The 16,183-nt window shown below is 38.6% G+C and overlaps 1 protein-coding gene across 6 annotated transcripts in view; it reads right to left on the bottom strand.

The window, feature by feature from the left end:
• helq (helicase, POLQ like) overlaps positions 1-16,183 on the bottom strand; it is a 71,964-nt gene that overhangs the window by 50,798 nt on the left and 4,983 nt on the right. For 5 of the 6 annotated variants that reach the window (XM_002939582.5, XM_018097412.2, XM_018097414.2 and 2 more), the window contains 5 exons: positions 11,772-12,347; positions 9,127-9,748; positions 6,432-6,610; positions 2,959-3,159; positions 2,564-2,636 (listed from right to left, as the gene is read on the bottom strand). In XM_002939582.5, coding sequence (XP_002939628.2) covers positions 2,564-2,636; positions 2,959-3,159; positions 6,432-6,610; positions 9,127-9,748; positions 11,772-11,897 — 1,201 coding nt within the window. In that variant the 5' untranslated portion in view covers positions 11,898-12,347. Of the gene's footprint in view, positions 1-2,563; positions 2,637-2,958; positions 3,160-4,354; positions 4,627-6,431; positions 6,611-9,126; positions 9,749-11,771; positions 12,348-16,183 lie in introns of those variants that run through there. The other variant, XM_031903454.1, reaches the window with a different exon arrangement.

Raw genomic sequence — 16,183 nt, forward strand, 5'->3', positions numbered from 1 at the left:
CCTGTTGGCCCCCCCCAGTTAGACCCATCATTTCTGCTGTTGGCTCCTTGTACCAACCAGTTTCCACCTATATTGATTCATTTCTGCAACCCCTTCTTAAATCCATGCAATCCTATACCCGGGACTCTACAAACGTCATACAGAGACTCAGGGAACTAGGGGATATCCCTGCTAATAGCCTATGGTCACCATGGATGTCAAAAGCCTGTACACTATTATACCCCATGACCAGGGGATCTGGGCAACTCGTAGGGCACTGACTACTAATCCACCCAGTAACACACCAATTGAATTTCTCCTACAGTTGTTAAAACTTACCCTAACTAGAAATTATTTTCGGTTTGAAAACTACCTGCAAATATCGAGTACCACAATGGGTAGTGCATTGGCACCTTCGTATGCCAACCTGTTTATGCTCCTTTTTGAGACAGAACACATCCTCCCCCTACTGGGTAACTTTATCCTCATCTATTTCCGCTACATTGATGATCTCTTTATGATCTGGACTAGCGGGGTAGAAAGTATGCTCAAGTTTCACCAAGACCTGAATGCCCTAGACAACCCTATTAAACTCACCCTTAATTACTGGGTTGCTATAAATGCCCTGATTGCACTACATGTAGGTGTCTGCTGACGGGCCCCGATTTCCCTCACTCCTAAATGGGCATAAAGGTTTAAGATTAACCACAGGCTTACATGCACCTCAACCTATGTCATATATATTATAATGTGCCCATGTGGACTACTATGTGGGCAAAACCATCACCACCCTCCGTGAACAGATTGGGAACCATCGGTCCGCTGTTAGCAGAGCCCTGAAGGAGGGTAAAGCAGAGCTGCCAGTGTCAAGACACTTTCTAAAAATGAAGCACTCGTTACCTACATTTAAATGTATGGCAATCGACTTAAAGTCCCCCTCTCGAGAGGAGGTAACAGGGACCAGGCACTCCTTCAAAGGGAGTCCAGGTGGATCCATAAGTTAGACTGCGTGACCCCCAGGGGACTCAATGAAACACTTCCTTTGGGTTGCTTTATCTAACTTGTATCTCTTTACTTGCTACATTTTACCAATTGTTATCGTTACTGTTTATACAATGCTGTCTGGATGTTGATTCATCTATGTTGCTACCATGTATATTTTTTTCTCAAGCGTATAACAATGTGGTGAACATTTGCCTATATATGACTATACTGCTCCAGGACAATCGTACATGGGGTAGCAGGTGTACCCCTGCGTGCTTACCAGCACGCTGCAGGCTTTTAAGGGCAGCGATATGACTATCCCCGCGGGGGGGTATTCGCATGCATGGGACGTACACTCGATCTGTGGTAGCACACCGTTTAAACAGCACCTCCCCATTATCACAGTCAACAACCATAGCTCATCAATGTTTTTAACTGTATTTAAAGAAGAAGTAAAGTCATTTTGGTATTTTACTGCCAATAGATTTGCCACATTAGTGCCACCTAGAACGCTATATATATTCAGCAGAAAGCTTTACTGTGCCTGAGTAAAGAGCCCTAGAAGCTCCCTCCGATAGCAGCTGCCACTTTAGCTTGGTCTTGGTAGCTTCCTGCTGCACTTATAGACGTTGAAAGCTCAGATCACACATTCCTAAATGAGGGGGGTGAGTGAGTTCTTATGCATTCTTTTGGGAGGGGGGGAGCAGGAGAAGGGAGGGCGAGAGGGAGAAAGGAGAGAACCGAGCAGACTCGTGCCCCAAACCTGAAGGAGTCCTAAAAGAGAGGAAGTCTGATATCGAAGAACATGTTCCTTAAAAAAGAGACAATAAATCCTGCGTTTCTTTTGATAGAGGACATTTCTGGAAATGCTTATGGCTGTATTTACATAGACCTTTCTGATAAAGCTTACATATGTTAATGTCCTAACCAGAATAACTGAATTGCAATATTTTTGCTTATAATTAATATGCTGTAGTAGCATTTCCTTGCATGGTAAATTCACTTAAAATGCTCCAGATTTACAATCAAGCCTCACAAGTGAGGATGCCTAAGGTTCAGAAACACAGTGAATTGATACGTGTGAACTACTATCAGAGTACGGGGCAGATTTATCAAAGTCCGAATGAGAATTTTTTTTTCTAATTTATAGAACTTTGCGTTAATTCTACGATATTTTAGTGACTTTTACATGCTTTGCGGCAATTTGTGCAACAATATCGTATTTGTTGCAACGACTACGAAAGTTTCGGAATTCATTCAAGCTTCGGTATCATGACTCTCTTTTGGCCAGGTTGGAGCTGCTATTGAGTCCTATGGAAGGCTTCCAAAATCATGCATTGAAGTTTCAAAGTCAGAAAGGTTTCACACCGTTTACGTTTGAATATAAAAATTTCATAACTTTCGGATCGCAACCATGAAATTTTTGTACAACAACGCGATTTTTTTTTTGCCAATCGTACTTTTAAACATTCGAAATTCGGACTTTGATAAATTTGCCCCTAAGTGTATAATACAGTGTAGGCTTTTCACCTAGTACAAAAAATTATATACAGAATTACTTTACAATATGAAAAACATTTTAGTTAAGATGTAAACTTACTACTGGTGTAGAGAATTTTGCTCAAAGTCATTTCCAAAATAGCTCCTCTGCTTCCTTCACCAAGCATGTGCAACTATTTTGGAAAACAAAATACAACTGTTATTAATAATTCCAACTGTGATGAACTAGGTTTGATAGCTTAATTTTATGAAATATCACATTTATTACCAGTGTTACATCAGTAACACAGTAAAGTAAAATTATGCACATATATTTAATTTTCATTTATACTAAGCCTAAAATTACAAATATCATATTGTTTCCAGAAAATGTGTTATACTTTGTAACCTTTTAGGTCATGTATGCGTGAGTGTGCATGTGTGTATATATATATATATATTATATACAATAACTCGATTTGGTAAGAATAAAACATTTCAACAGAAAGACATTACCTCATCAACTACAATGAGACCCAAATCGTTGATCCGTCCTGTTTCAATAAGGGAGTTAATAAGACTATGACCCTTTTCAATTGTGGCAATGTACAGCGATTTTTTTGTTCTCCTTTTAATGGGAGGAAACCTGCCTCTGCTGCCAGCATATTCCTCAACCAAAAAATCTAGCTCAACTCCAAAACTGGCCAAGCCTCGAACCTAAAAATAAAGAAATAGTAATGAAACCTAGGAGTTATTTATTCATGAGCTCAAATCTATAACAAATGTTTTAATGCAGTTATACCTACAGTGTCAGACATCATAACCCTTGCTAATAGGGAGAGTAAGCCACAAGCGATAATAGTCCTGATTGACTTACACTGTAATTATGCTGAGGGCCAAGTCTGGGGAAACATTTTTCTACCTTGTTTAACCTGTTATATGACAAGTCTTTATTTTGTATTATCTATTTTATGTTTAACCAATGGGCTTGAAGAACCTTCAGGAAAAATATTACATGCCCTACAGAGATATGGTATATAGGTATGGTATCCATCATGTAATATGCTTTGTACCTGGGTTTTCTTGGTAAAGAGACTTTCCATAATTTGGAACTTGCCGTATATACTCGAGTATAAGCCGATCCGAATATAAGCCGAGGTACCTAATTTTACCTAAGAAAACTAGAAAATCTTATTGACTCGAGTATAAGCCTAGGGTGGTAAATGCAGCCGCTACTGCTAAGTTTCAATAATCAAATAAATAATAAAAGAACACTCAGCGTGACCCCCTGTGAACTCTTCATAAATATATCATGTTGGCAGCTGCAGATTTTATAAAATACATTTGTGCTGGATCTTTTTGAGCTAGATAGATGATAGATCATTTCAGATTTCAGTGTTAAATAATATTATAATAATATTATAATATTTTAGCCAAAGAAGCAGATCTGGCTGTTTATAGCCACCATAAGATGTTTCCAATAACTGTTTTTACCAGGTATGGGACCCTGAACAATAAACCATGACCTATGCTAGATGTAATACATATAAATATAAAAGACAAAGCAGCTGAAATGAACATAACTTATTCAAGTACTCTCTTAGCAGTTAGTACTTGTAGCTGCTTATAAATAAGTTTGTAGCTAATTGTAAAATAACATAATATAATTAATAAGTAGTACAATGGCATTGTAATTCAGCAAACATATCAAAATAGAATGATCAGCTTTACAGCAGGCTTACAAGTAACCGTTAGTATTGTAGTTTATTTCATTATCAGGGGGATTATATAGACAGTAACAAAGGCATGGCGTACCCATTAGGGAAGGCTTTGCCAGGGACTAAGCCAATACCAGAGCAGCAGCTTCCTTGTAAGGGGAACTTCATTCTCCTCGGTTATTTCCCAGCCTTACCTCCCCTTTAGCGGCCTGACCCTTCTCTTCTGATGCTTTGGTTCCTGTACCGGCGCCGCGTCCTGTGGGACGGCTGCTGTTTGTTTCCTCTACTGGCGCCGGGACATCTGCAGCTTCGGTTCCTCTACTGGCGTCATGCCAGATGGCTGCTGCTTTTGATTTCTCTACCGGCGTCAAGCGGGACGACTGCTGCTTTCGTCCCTGTACCGGCGCCGCATCCTGCAGGACGGCTACTGTTTGTTCCAAAATGTTAGGCACCCCCAAGTGACTTGAATCGCTTACCTTCTACCCCGGGCTGGTGCCCCTGTATGGAGAGAACAGCACCAGCCCGGGGTAGCAGCGATCGCTTCCTCCTTCCTTCTTCACTGCGTGCGCATGCGCAGTAGAGTGAAAAGCCGAAGGCGGAAGGAGGAAGCGCATCGCTACAGGTGCCCCGGGCTGGTGCGGTTTTCTCCTAACAGGGGCACCAGCCCAGGGTACAAGGTAAGCGATTCAAGTCACTTGGGGGTGCTTAGCACCCCCAAGTGACTTAGCCTTTCCTTCCCCTTTAAAGGGATTCGTCATTTAAATTATACTGTTTACATAGCAAATAATTCACTCTACTGTGTAGAACTTTATTCTTGAACTTACAACTGTTTTTTTTTTGGTTGTGATACTGGTGTGTTGGCAGCCATCTCAGTGCATTGTGCCTGAGTCTTAAAAAAGAGTAGCTATTCTGCTGCTATTCTGGTATCTACTGGGAGAGGCTATCTTGCTACCTTACCATTGTTCTGCTTGGCCCCATGTGAATTTCCAAAATTAACTAACTTAACTCTATTGACTAATATCATTTGAAAAAAAAAAAACACGTTTTCCTATGACAATATTCCTTTAAAGGAACAGTAACACCAAAAAAATTAAAGAGCTTTAAAGTAATAAAAATATAATGCACTGTTGCCCTGCACTGGTAAAACTAGTGCGTTTGCTACAGTAACACTACTATAATTTGTATAAATAAGCTGCTGTGTAGCCCCGGGGGCAGCCATTCAAGCTGGAAAAAAGAAGAAAAGGCACAGGTTACATAGCAGATAACTGATAAGTTCTGTAGAATACAATAGTGTTTTATCTGTTATCTGCTATATGCCTGTGCCTTTTTTGGTGTTACTGTTCCTTTAACTACTAAAAAAATTGAAATATTAAAAAACAATAGAGAAGGCAGAGAGAGGGTTCATTCTAGCTTAATATTCTCTACTCTTTCCACCCAAATCTTTTAAATAATACCCAAGTTGATTACAAAACTATGAAGATATTTCAAGTGGAGGAAACTGGTTTGGCTTCCCAAATTCCTAAATTGTGGAAATTTTGATTGAGATATTTGAAATATGAACTTTAAAAGAGAACTAACCGCCCTGACAAAAGCCTCCATCGAGCCCCCTCCCTGCTCCCTTGAAGGTTATCCCAGAAACTCAGCGATATCGCCAACAAAGCAAAGTCCTGCTTTTTGTTGGAGGATATCGCTGCATGTGCTGGCACCTGGGCGAATGTAATGCTTCTGGGTGCAGGCACAATTAGAAGATTTTAGAAGCATATAAGCGGCTTATAAAGAGGCTGACAATCCGCCTCATGGTGCCTTACCCGTAGGGTATTTTAACATATTTTGGCTAATTAATTTATAATAAACATTGCTTTTTGTATTATAACTTGGGTAATGCATTTCTAATTGGGGAATTAGTCTATTTTATTGTCCTTTAAAATTATGATTATTCATGCACAGAGACAGCCCAACTGGTAACAATTGTGTAAGGTGGTAACATTATTATTCACGCACAGAGACAGCCCAACTGGTAACAATTGTGTAAGGTGGTAGACTGATATTACTAACAGTCATAAATTACAGTGTCACATTAATTGTTCAATTGTTCTACTGTAAATGGCCAATACCTACAGCACTGTTTCTTATGTATTCACTAGTTATTAACAAGTTTTATGTCACACTCTATGAAACATAGTCTAGACTACTAATTTGTCCTTCTACAAGCTACTGTTAAGAAACATTCAAATTTTCACAAAAATGAGTTATAAAAGTAAATTGTTTTACCTTTTCCTGTACAATGGCAACATAAGGTAAAATCATGAGTACATCTTTTTGTCTGCACAGAAGTTCTTGAAGGACGAGAATTTCAGCAACAAGCGTTTTTCCACCGCTTGTAGGTAGTGAATAAATTAAGTTTTTCCGTTCCTTTATAGACTGTAAGGTCAAGCACGTGTGTTGCCAGTCTGCAGGTGAAAAAAAAAAAGTCACTTGTAGTATTACTTTGCTCTTCCAATATAATCTAAGTTTCACATAATGCATTTAAATTGCACACCAGGCCACACATTATTATTATTTTCTTCTGGAAGCTTTAGTTTCTACACAAAATGTATTTAATAGCAATGTTTTACTATAACACTGACTACAAAGATAGACTTTTGGTGGTCAAGCATAAATCTGGACACACTAAGAGACATCATCTCAATATGGCAATATACTGCATTAAAAAAAAAATCTAAAAAAAAACTGCAATAAAATAAATGTACAAGTTGGTGAGGTAGAACTTCACAGAAAATCACTGGCAGAACAGGTCATATTGCGGGTAGGTTCAACCTTGCTTGTTTATTTCAAACGTGATATTTAGGGGACACGACCCTTCATCAGACATACACACCGAATTAGAAACACTTAAAGAAACCTCAAATAGACAAAACCATCATAAAGATGGTTTGCTATTTCTGTCAATACATTTTTGCAAGATATACAACCAACATTAAAACCATGTTTGATTGACACTGTTGATTTTTTAAATTTATTACAAAATGTTGTACCACCAGATGATGACTTTCTATTATGCTCCTTGAATGTAAAAGATTTATTACATCAATTCCTCATGATGATGGGGCAGAATGTACGCGCACATACTTGGCCCGCAAAAATCTACCCAATCGTAAAATCAACTTTCTCTGCACATTATTAGAGATGGTCTTAAGTAATAATTATTTTCATTTTAATAATGAATATTTCTTTGTAAGGTTTCTTTGTAAGGTTGCGCAATGGGTGCTAACATGGCACTGGCTAATGCCAATATGTTCATGGATCATATAGAGAACACCTTTATCTTCTCGAATACAGAATTTAACGATTACATACACACTTACATGAAGTATGTTGATGATATCTTCCTTATATGGAACGGTTCTAGAGAAAATTTTTTTGTATAACTGAATAGTGTACACCCCACTATTAAATTCACACTAGAATGGGATACCACCACATTGCATTTTTTGGATGTGAATGTGACATACTCTACAACCTTGTACAGTAAACCAACTGACAGGAATAACCTTCTACAATCTACAAGTTTTCATCCCCCAGTGCTCCTCAAAGGTTTGCCTAAAAGTCAGCTTACCAGGGTTAAACGTATAGCTTCTAATGACAAACTATATGACCTTGAATCATTAAAAATGGTTAAGAAATTTTACGAGAAAGGTTATAAAGAAGGAGAGCTGCTCAAAACTAGAGAAGAGGTTAAAAAGATACCTAGGAATGAGGTGCTTAAAAAAATCCTTTGGTAAATAAAGGGCAACGCAGACCCATGGTCACTATGTTTGACAGTAATTCCAAGATTATTAGGAAGGTTCTTTAATTGGACTTAATTCAAGTAAACTGAAATGGGATTCACATTTCTTTACTTATGGAATTGGACTCTCTATGGACTGTCTGTTGAAGGGGCATGTCCCCGAAATGTCACATTTGAAATAAACACGCAAGGTTGATCCTGCTTGCAATATGACCTGTTGTGCCATTCCCCCAAACTGAGCACCAGGTCGATCACTCTGTGAGAGGTCAGGGTGTGCTGGCGATTAATCCTTACAAGTGGGCGAGATGCCATACCATTTGCTCTCAGATACTTTTATAATATAGAAATTCTCTTGTTCATAAAATATGCAGATTTTTAATATTTAAATTTCAAAATTTCAGATGGGGCTAGTCATATTCTTCATTTCCAAGGGTGCTACAGCCATGTGAACTGTGCTCTAATAAATTTGCTGCAAGTTGGTGTGATATCACCACCCTCCCTTTCCTCCCCAGCAGCCGATCAGCAGAACAATGGGAAGGTAGAAAGATCGAGGCTCCCAGTAGATATCAGAATAGCACTCAATAGTAAGAAATCCAGGTCCAGCTTGGGACTCCTCTAGTTACAGGGGAGTAGTAGAAACAATAGGTTACCTAAAAGCAGTTCTAATCCCAAAAAATCTGAGACCGTTACATGCCACAAAAAGTAAAAATATATGGCAGAGCACCAGAAGAGCAGATAGCACTTTTTCAGGTTGTATATAAATCTGTGCAGGTTCACAAGTTGGTGCACCGGTGTATACATATCTTTGTTGCCCATACATACATACATAGAGATGGTATATTCAGTGAACTTGATGGACTTTGGTCTTTTTTCAACCCAACTTAATTATGTAACTTAATTATGTATTGTCAGTTAATTTGTTTAGCCTGATCAGACAGAATACTCTAATACTTCAAAGTACCCAGATAATACAGCAATAACTTCAGAATTATCCAAACTGCTCAACCCTATCTGTGCATGTATTGCATTGGTCATTCACTTTTACCTAAAGATAATGAAAATGATAACAATAGCTAAAATATAGCACCCCAAATAAAACAGTAAAAAAATGCATTCTAATTTGCACAAATACAAGTGGCTGTAAACAATTAGAAAAGAGTGGGTATAAAATAAAGTTACCATAAAGTTTTTTAATTCTTCTAAACTGATAAATTAGATCACGAACCCTACTAGGTAAGCCATAAAATGGTCCCAAGTCAAGATCACACGAGGTTTTCACAGTCTGCTGAGCTACATCAAATTCCTCTAAAAGAATGGCTTTTTTGAGTTCCTTAGTCCTTGATATCCTTGGTGTTTGTACCTTTGCATTTACAGCCAAGGTGCTTTTGAGGTGGTCCTTTAAGCTTTTCCTTTTATCCATCCTTGAAATGTCCTGGGCTCCATTTGCTTTAACACAAGGAAAACCAGTACGTAGGTTTGAATCTTCATTGCAGGGCAGCTGAGAGCATGGAATGACATCTAAAAAGTCTTTCCTTTTACCTTTTAATTCATTTGTGATTCTTAATGAGCGGGCTGTCTGCCCTGACTGGAATAGTGAAGACAGCTCCCCACTAGTAGAATGTTTAATTTTATCTTCATTGTGATTAGGGTCCTCAGGTCTTTGGTCTGAACTGGAACAAGGAAAGGTATTACATTGCTCTAGCTTTTCCTGGTTTTCTAAGTCATCCACCTGAGCCAGTAGGTCAAGATCCTCAGCAAAGCTGTCATATTCCCCAAAGAGGTCTTCATCACTTTCATGGCACTATATTGGAGACACAATTTAAAACGGGACAATTACTTTCTATCAAGTTTCAAATATAGTTTTTTATGAGATGAAGCATTTGGTTTTAGACAAATTATTTGCTTTAAAACACATACAGTCCATGAATGAGAAACATGGGGGAAGTCCTAAGACATCCCACTGATGACCATGCATTCTTTGACAGTCTAAAAGAGACTAAAGATTTTTACTTTTTTCTCAATACATTACAAACGTTACATTGCATTACAAACTCTGATAACTGCATACATCTGCAATAATAAAGCACAGGAAAGAGAGAAACGTGAAATTACCCTACATCTTTTAATATGTTTCAATAAAAGACCCTTTTTTACACCACTAAAATCCAATGTCTGGAAATTCCTATAAATCTCCTTAATTTATCTCAACATCTGATTGCAAGTATATATTACTGAGAAAAAAAATAGAGAGACCTGTATTTCCTGGAAAAAAATTTTGCTTTATGTATTGCAGATTCGGGGATTGGGCAAGGTTAACATTTTTATTTGCTTACACCCCTTGTTGCCCAGTGCATCAGTAGATTAGGAAGTGAAGAGGCCATAGATCATTTCACTAGCTTTTTTCTTCACACAAAAAAGGCAGCCATAGCATATGGACCCTCGTACACTCATACAACCCACAGGCCAATCAGTCAGAAAGCGATATAAATTGGCTCATTTATGGCTGCAAACTTTTTTTTTTTTTTTTTTAAATTTAAATCTGTGACAAAAATGCTGACAAGTGGGACTGAATGTAAAGCACTCTCAATTTTTCAATAACCATCAGTGGATTTACTTGTATATTTTTTAGTGTAATTTTAGATTTTTAGAATGTAAAAATATATAAACTAATGGAACCTGCAATGAGGACTGATGCTACAACACATTGTGACTATTGTTCCCCTCCGACTTCTACATTTACGTTAGTTATGTCAACTGGTATTTTGGAGGCAGTATGTGACCCTCTCTGCAGCCCAATACCCTTGTTTGATTTTCAAATGTAGCCCCAACTCTGAACATGTTGCCGAATTAAGTATTCTTTAAAGAAGTAATTTGCCTTCAAGTTACCTATTAGTAGGTAATGTAAAATGTCCTATTTTTAGAAACTTTTCAGTTGGTAATTGTTTCAATTCCTTGCCTTTCTCTATTGCCTGTTTCCAGCTTTCAGATTAACTGACCAAGGTAACAAAGAACCTATTACTCTGTGAGGCTAAAACTGTACTGTTATTTTTATTATGAATTACTTAACATTATGTTTGGACCCTATCCTGTTATATTACAATCTCTAATTCAAACTTCTTCCTGGTTACTAGTGTAAATTGGACCCAAGCACCCAGGTGCTGAAATTCCTGGCAGACTGCTGAACAAAATTCAGCACAAAAAAACACACACAAAAAAAGCAAATGGTCTTAGAATATCGGTATCATAATAAATGTTAATTTAAAGGTGAACTACCCCTTTAAGATTTTTTCCCAGGACACCCATATTCATTTGGTAAATCCACTTGTAGACCAAAAAGAGAACCAGTTATGTACCACATTTAAATTGATATTTTCTGCCAAAAAACACTTTACATTATTAAAGTGTTTGTGGGGACCAATTTTAAGGTCCTGACTAGGGATGGGTGAAAAAAGTTACCGCACGAAAGTAAAATTCGCCGGGCGTTGATCTCTATGATGCACGTGTCGGCTTTTAACTCGCGCGTCAATGGATTGATCAAAAGCCGACACCCGCGTCCAAGGACGCGGTGCATGGCAAATTTTACTGTCGCCCAACCCCTGACACATAAGATCAAAGTCCCAGATATTATAACTAAAATTTTACCAGTTAGAACATTTACAAAAGTTTAATAACACCTTAAATATTGAAGAATATTTCTCCTCGTGTGGGAGGCCCTTCATAACTTCACAGACACTTCTGGTGTTCATGCACAAGAGTTATGAAATCACAAGATTTTCTCAATTGACACCACAGTAATAATTCTTAACTAAAGAATCATATATGACCTTTATGTTGTCATCCTCTCTGCTGTTCATTCTCTTTTTGGTTGGAGTCAGCAGACTATGGCCTGGTGGCAAGACTCTCTTTCGAACTGGCTTCCTCCTCTGTATCCGGAGACTTCTACTTTCCATCACTTTAATCTTAGCATTTTGATGACAATGTACTTAATTTAATTCAAAATAATAATAATAATAAATTCCACTTTTTGAATTAATTGTGTGCAAGTAAGATTTGTTCTTTACAGTTTATCATCTTTTTCTATAAGGCATCACATTAACATTACTGGTGCTTTGTCCATGTATTCCATTGCTTTTACCTACTAAATCATTTCATGTTATGTAGCAGGTAGCAAAAATCCTGTTTTAATCAGGTTAAGAATTTCCATGTGATTTAACTGGATTTGCCTAAATAAGTCTTAACAGAGAAGCAATACATTTTGAATGAGAAAGAGATGCAGTCTGTATGCTAGCTAGTTGTGCCAAAAATTACACAAAGAACTAGCAATGTTTCTTAGAATGTTTATAGTTGCTTCAGCTGGATACATGAGCATTAGTCATTTCCGTGTTGGTTGACACAGCAATCTATATATAAGAAGAGAGAAAAACAATATAAATGCTACATTATATACAACATACATTACAAATTACCTCTTAGATCACTGTATTGTTTATTATCAAATACATAAATAGCATGAATATATTCCCTTAGTTAAAAGGTTTCTGCCTTTTTTGGCAGGGTTCAGCCGAATCCACAGTCCTGGCATATGCTAATTGGGATTCGGATTCAGTTTGGTATTTGGCCAAATCCATCAGGGTGGGTTCGGCCGAACCCAAAAAAGGGGGTTTGGTGCATCCCTAGTTAGAAGGCATACTAACAAAGGCAATACAGGTATTTATCTAAAATGCTTTGGATGTGGGGTTTTCCGAAATGGGTCTTTCTGTAATTTGGATTACCGTACCTTAAGTCTACTAAAAATAATTTAAACATTAATTTAACCCAATTGTTTTTTTTGCCTCCAATAAGAATATATTAAATCTTAGCTGGGTGCTGTTTTGTTATTAAATTATATGATCAAAACGTAGTATATGAGAGATAGCCTTCCCACACACAAAAATTTAATCAGTAAACAGCCTCTTTGAAACCTTTTAATACCTGCCACACTGGTTGTCCAAAGGTTAATAGTAATGCTGCAACATCTACGTAATCACTTAGTTTTCCTTCTCCTCCTGTAACCCACGCGGCCCCCTCCCTCAGGAATTTGCTTTGGCTGTTGGCTTGTGGGTATGCTCATTTGTTCTAAGCTCAGATTCCTAAACACACCCCCAGTCTAGCAGCCAGTGAAGAGATGGCACTGCTGGTTCCCACAGAAACTCAGCTTTAGCTGGCTGCTTCAGTATTTTTCTCCTGAGCTTTACCGTTACAGTGCTCAAACAAAGCAGAACTTTTATCAAACAGTTCTGCCTGTGTGAGCCTGTATTCTTGATGAAATGTATGCTGAATAAGGATGTGTGTGTGTGTATGCTGCTTGCAGATTTAAATGTAACTGATTATGTATCAGAGGAAAAATGGTGAAAGTTGCTATTTGCTTTAGGAAAATGTGATGGTGCTAGCAAGCGGAGGGGATATATGCAGTGCAAAAATTGCCATTTGAGTGGGGGAGATGTGCCCAACTGATATACACAGTAGGCAAATGTAGGCTTTACATGTCCTTTCAGACCCTGGCACCTCTTCTCCTAAAGACCTGTAACAAGGCCCTAAATGAGGGTCACCTGTCTCAATCAATGTACCAAGCTGCTATAATTATGCTCCCTAAAACGGGCAAAGACCCTACCCTCCCAGAATCATACAGGTCAATCTCTTTGCTCACAGCAGTTGTTAAAATCCTGGCCAACTGACTCAAAAAAATTACACCCTTATCACCGACGACCAGCTGGGCTTTATGCCCGGAAAGACAACAGCAATGAATATCAGGAGACTGCTATTAAATCTTACGGTCACACATGTAAATTCAGGGGAGAGAGAGCCATTGCAGCTCTCGAAATTGCCAAGGCCTTTGACACTGTTGAGTGGCCCTACCTATGAAAGGTACTTGACAAGCTCGGGTTTGGTTGTAAATTTGCTGCCTTGGTAAAATTACTCTACAAATATCCCACTGCATCTCATAGAGTTGGGTCTGATGACACACCCCCCTTTATGCTATCTAGAGGAACCTGGCAGGGTTGCCCTCTGTCCCCCCTGGCTTACCCTGCTACCCTCTCATGTGACCCCCTTGCAAGCTGTATTGGTCCAGCTACCACTATCTCCTCCCAACCCTATAATAGCAGCTGTAAAGGAATATGATAATGCACGAAAACTCCCTAGATGTTGCACTATAAACCCAACTACCACCCTTTCTCATCCCTAAAACACCACAATTCTTTACCAGCCTCTCAATGGCTAATATACCACATGGTGCAAATGACCCTCAAATGGCTGTATAACGTACTGTTGCCCTGCACTGGTAAAGGCTGTGTGTTTGCTACAGAAAGACAGCTATATTTTATATAAATAAAGCTTTTGTGTAGCCACAGGGGCAGCCATTCAAGCTGGAAAAAGGAGAAAAGGCACAGGTTCCATAGAAGGCCCCCTCAAGTCTGGCTGCTTTGATAGCTTACCTTTGTGTAAGCTTTAAATGGTATCAGTACTGAGATTAACTGGCCCCCTGCATGGTTCACACCTCAGATTCAGGCTGTAACACCTGTATTGTTTAAAAATGTAATCCCCTGTACTGTTCATACCTCACACACAGACAACATACGGCAGGCAGGGTATGGCACACACAGGCAGGGTAGGGCAGGCAGAATATGACACACACAAGCAGCATAGGGCAGGCAGTGTATGGCACACACAGGCAGCATAGGGCAGGCAGTGTATGGCACACACAGGCAGCATAGGGCAGGCAGTGTATGGCACACACAGGCAGCATAGGGCAGGCAGTGTATGGCACACACAGGCAGCATAGGGCAGGCAGTGTATAGCATGCCCTATGCTGCCTGTTCTGTGGGAGGTGAACCTGGCAGAGGTTTGTTCTGGGAGTTTGTTAGCAGTTGGAAATAGCTATTAAATGGTCCCTAAGGTGTGTAATTATGTGCTGGAGGTTGCTGTGCTATCCAAAGGGAGGAGGTATATGGATTTAAGGGTGTGTCTTAATATGACATAATATAATTCTTTCACATATGAATGATGGTTGATGAGTGGGTGGGTGTGGTTTAAAAAAGGGGAGTGGTCAAAACCGGCTTCCATTAGCGGCCCTTCATTATGTATGCTAGAGAAATTCCGGCCCTCAGCACCACAGAAGTTGGACAGCACTGCTGTAGAATATAGTGGTGTTTTAACTATTATCTGCTATGTAACCATGCCTTTTCACCTTTAAATGGCTGCCCCCATGGCTAATCAACAGCTTATTTATATGAACTATAGTAGTCTTTCTGAGGCAAAAACAACTTTTACCATTGTAGGGCAACAGTACATTATATTGTAATTCATTTTAAACACTTTTGTTTTTTGGTGTTACTGTTCCTTTAGCAACATTTTCTTCAAAGCAACCACTCTATTAAAAAAATAACCAAATGTTGCATTTGAGCACTCCTGCATTAACAGATTTAATTTAGCCACATATAGTGAGGGTGCTGCAGGCCAAAATTCATAATCACAACCAACCATTTGTAGAAAAAGTGCCTTCAAATACGACGTAGGACATAGTCAATAATTGCTAATCGAATTCATTTATTATTACACTTTAAAATTCATATGTTTCCCAACCAACTCATAATTAAACATTTCATATTATTTCATTACAAAACATTTTAATAAAAACGGCAGTGGGGCTCAGCTATTAGTTCATGTTATTCCCAGGTGGTGGAACTACTACATGCACCATATCACAGCATTAATTCCTTGCAGTGTCTGTTATATCGGAATATAAGCGATTAGGCTTTAAAATAAATAGCTATGCAATACAATTCAAGGAAGAAAGCATCCATTCCTTACAATGTCTGTTATATTCCCAATGCACTTTAACGTCAGAATAGGAGGTTTAACACAGTTTTTAACCATGTGCTCGCCAAACCAAATTAGGGGCTAGACTTGTTATTATAAGTCACATGTTTAATATAAGTACATTAAACATCCAATTCGGACATTTCCAAAGGTTCACTGACACGATTCCTTGTTGTATATTTGTTATGGCCCAAAACTTGGGCCTATTAGCTGCAAATAGCCTAAATGCGCACTATTGTACTTTTCAAACTTTACTACCTCTTATACGTCCGTTCTCCTTTCAAGTTCTTTCAAAAACGCTTCTTTCCTTTCTGCAAAGATGATCCAATTAGACCTTGCTCTCCGGTCATTTATCCTGAATAGTTTTAATCTCTGCCAC

The sequence above is a fragment of the Xenopus tropicalis genome, chromosome 1 (assembly GCF_000004195.4).
Source record: "Xenopus tropicalis strain Nigerian chromosome 1, UCB_Xtro_10.0, whole genome shotgun sequence".
Lineage (NCBI taxonomy): Eukaryota > Metazoa > Chordata > Amphibia > Anura > Pipidae > Xenopus > Xenopus tropicalis.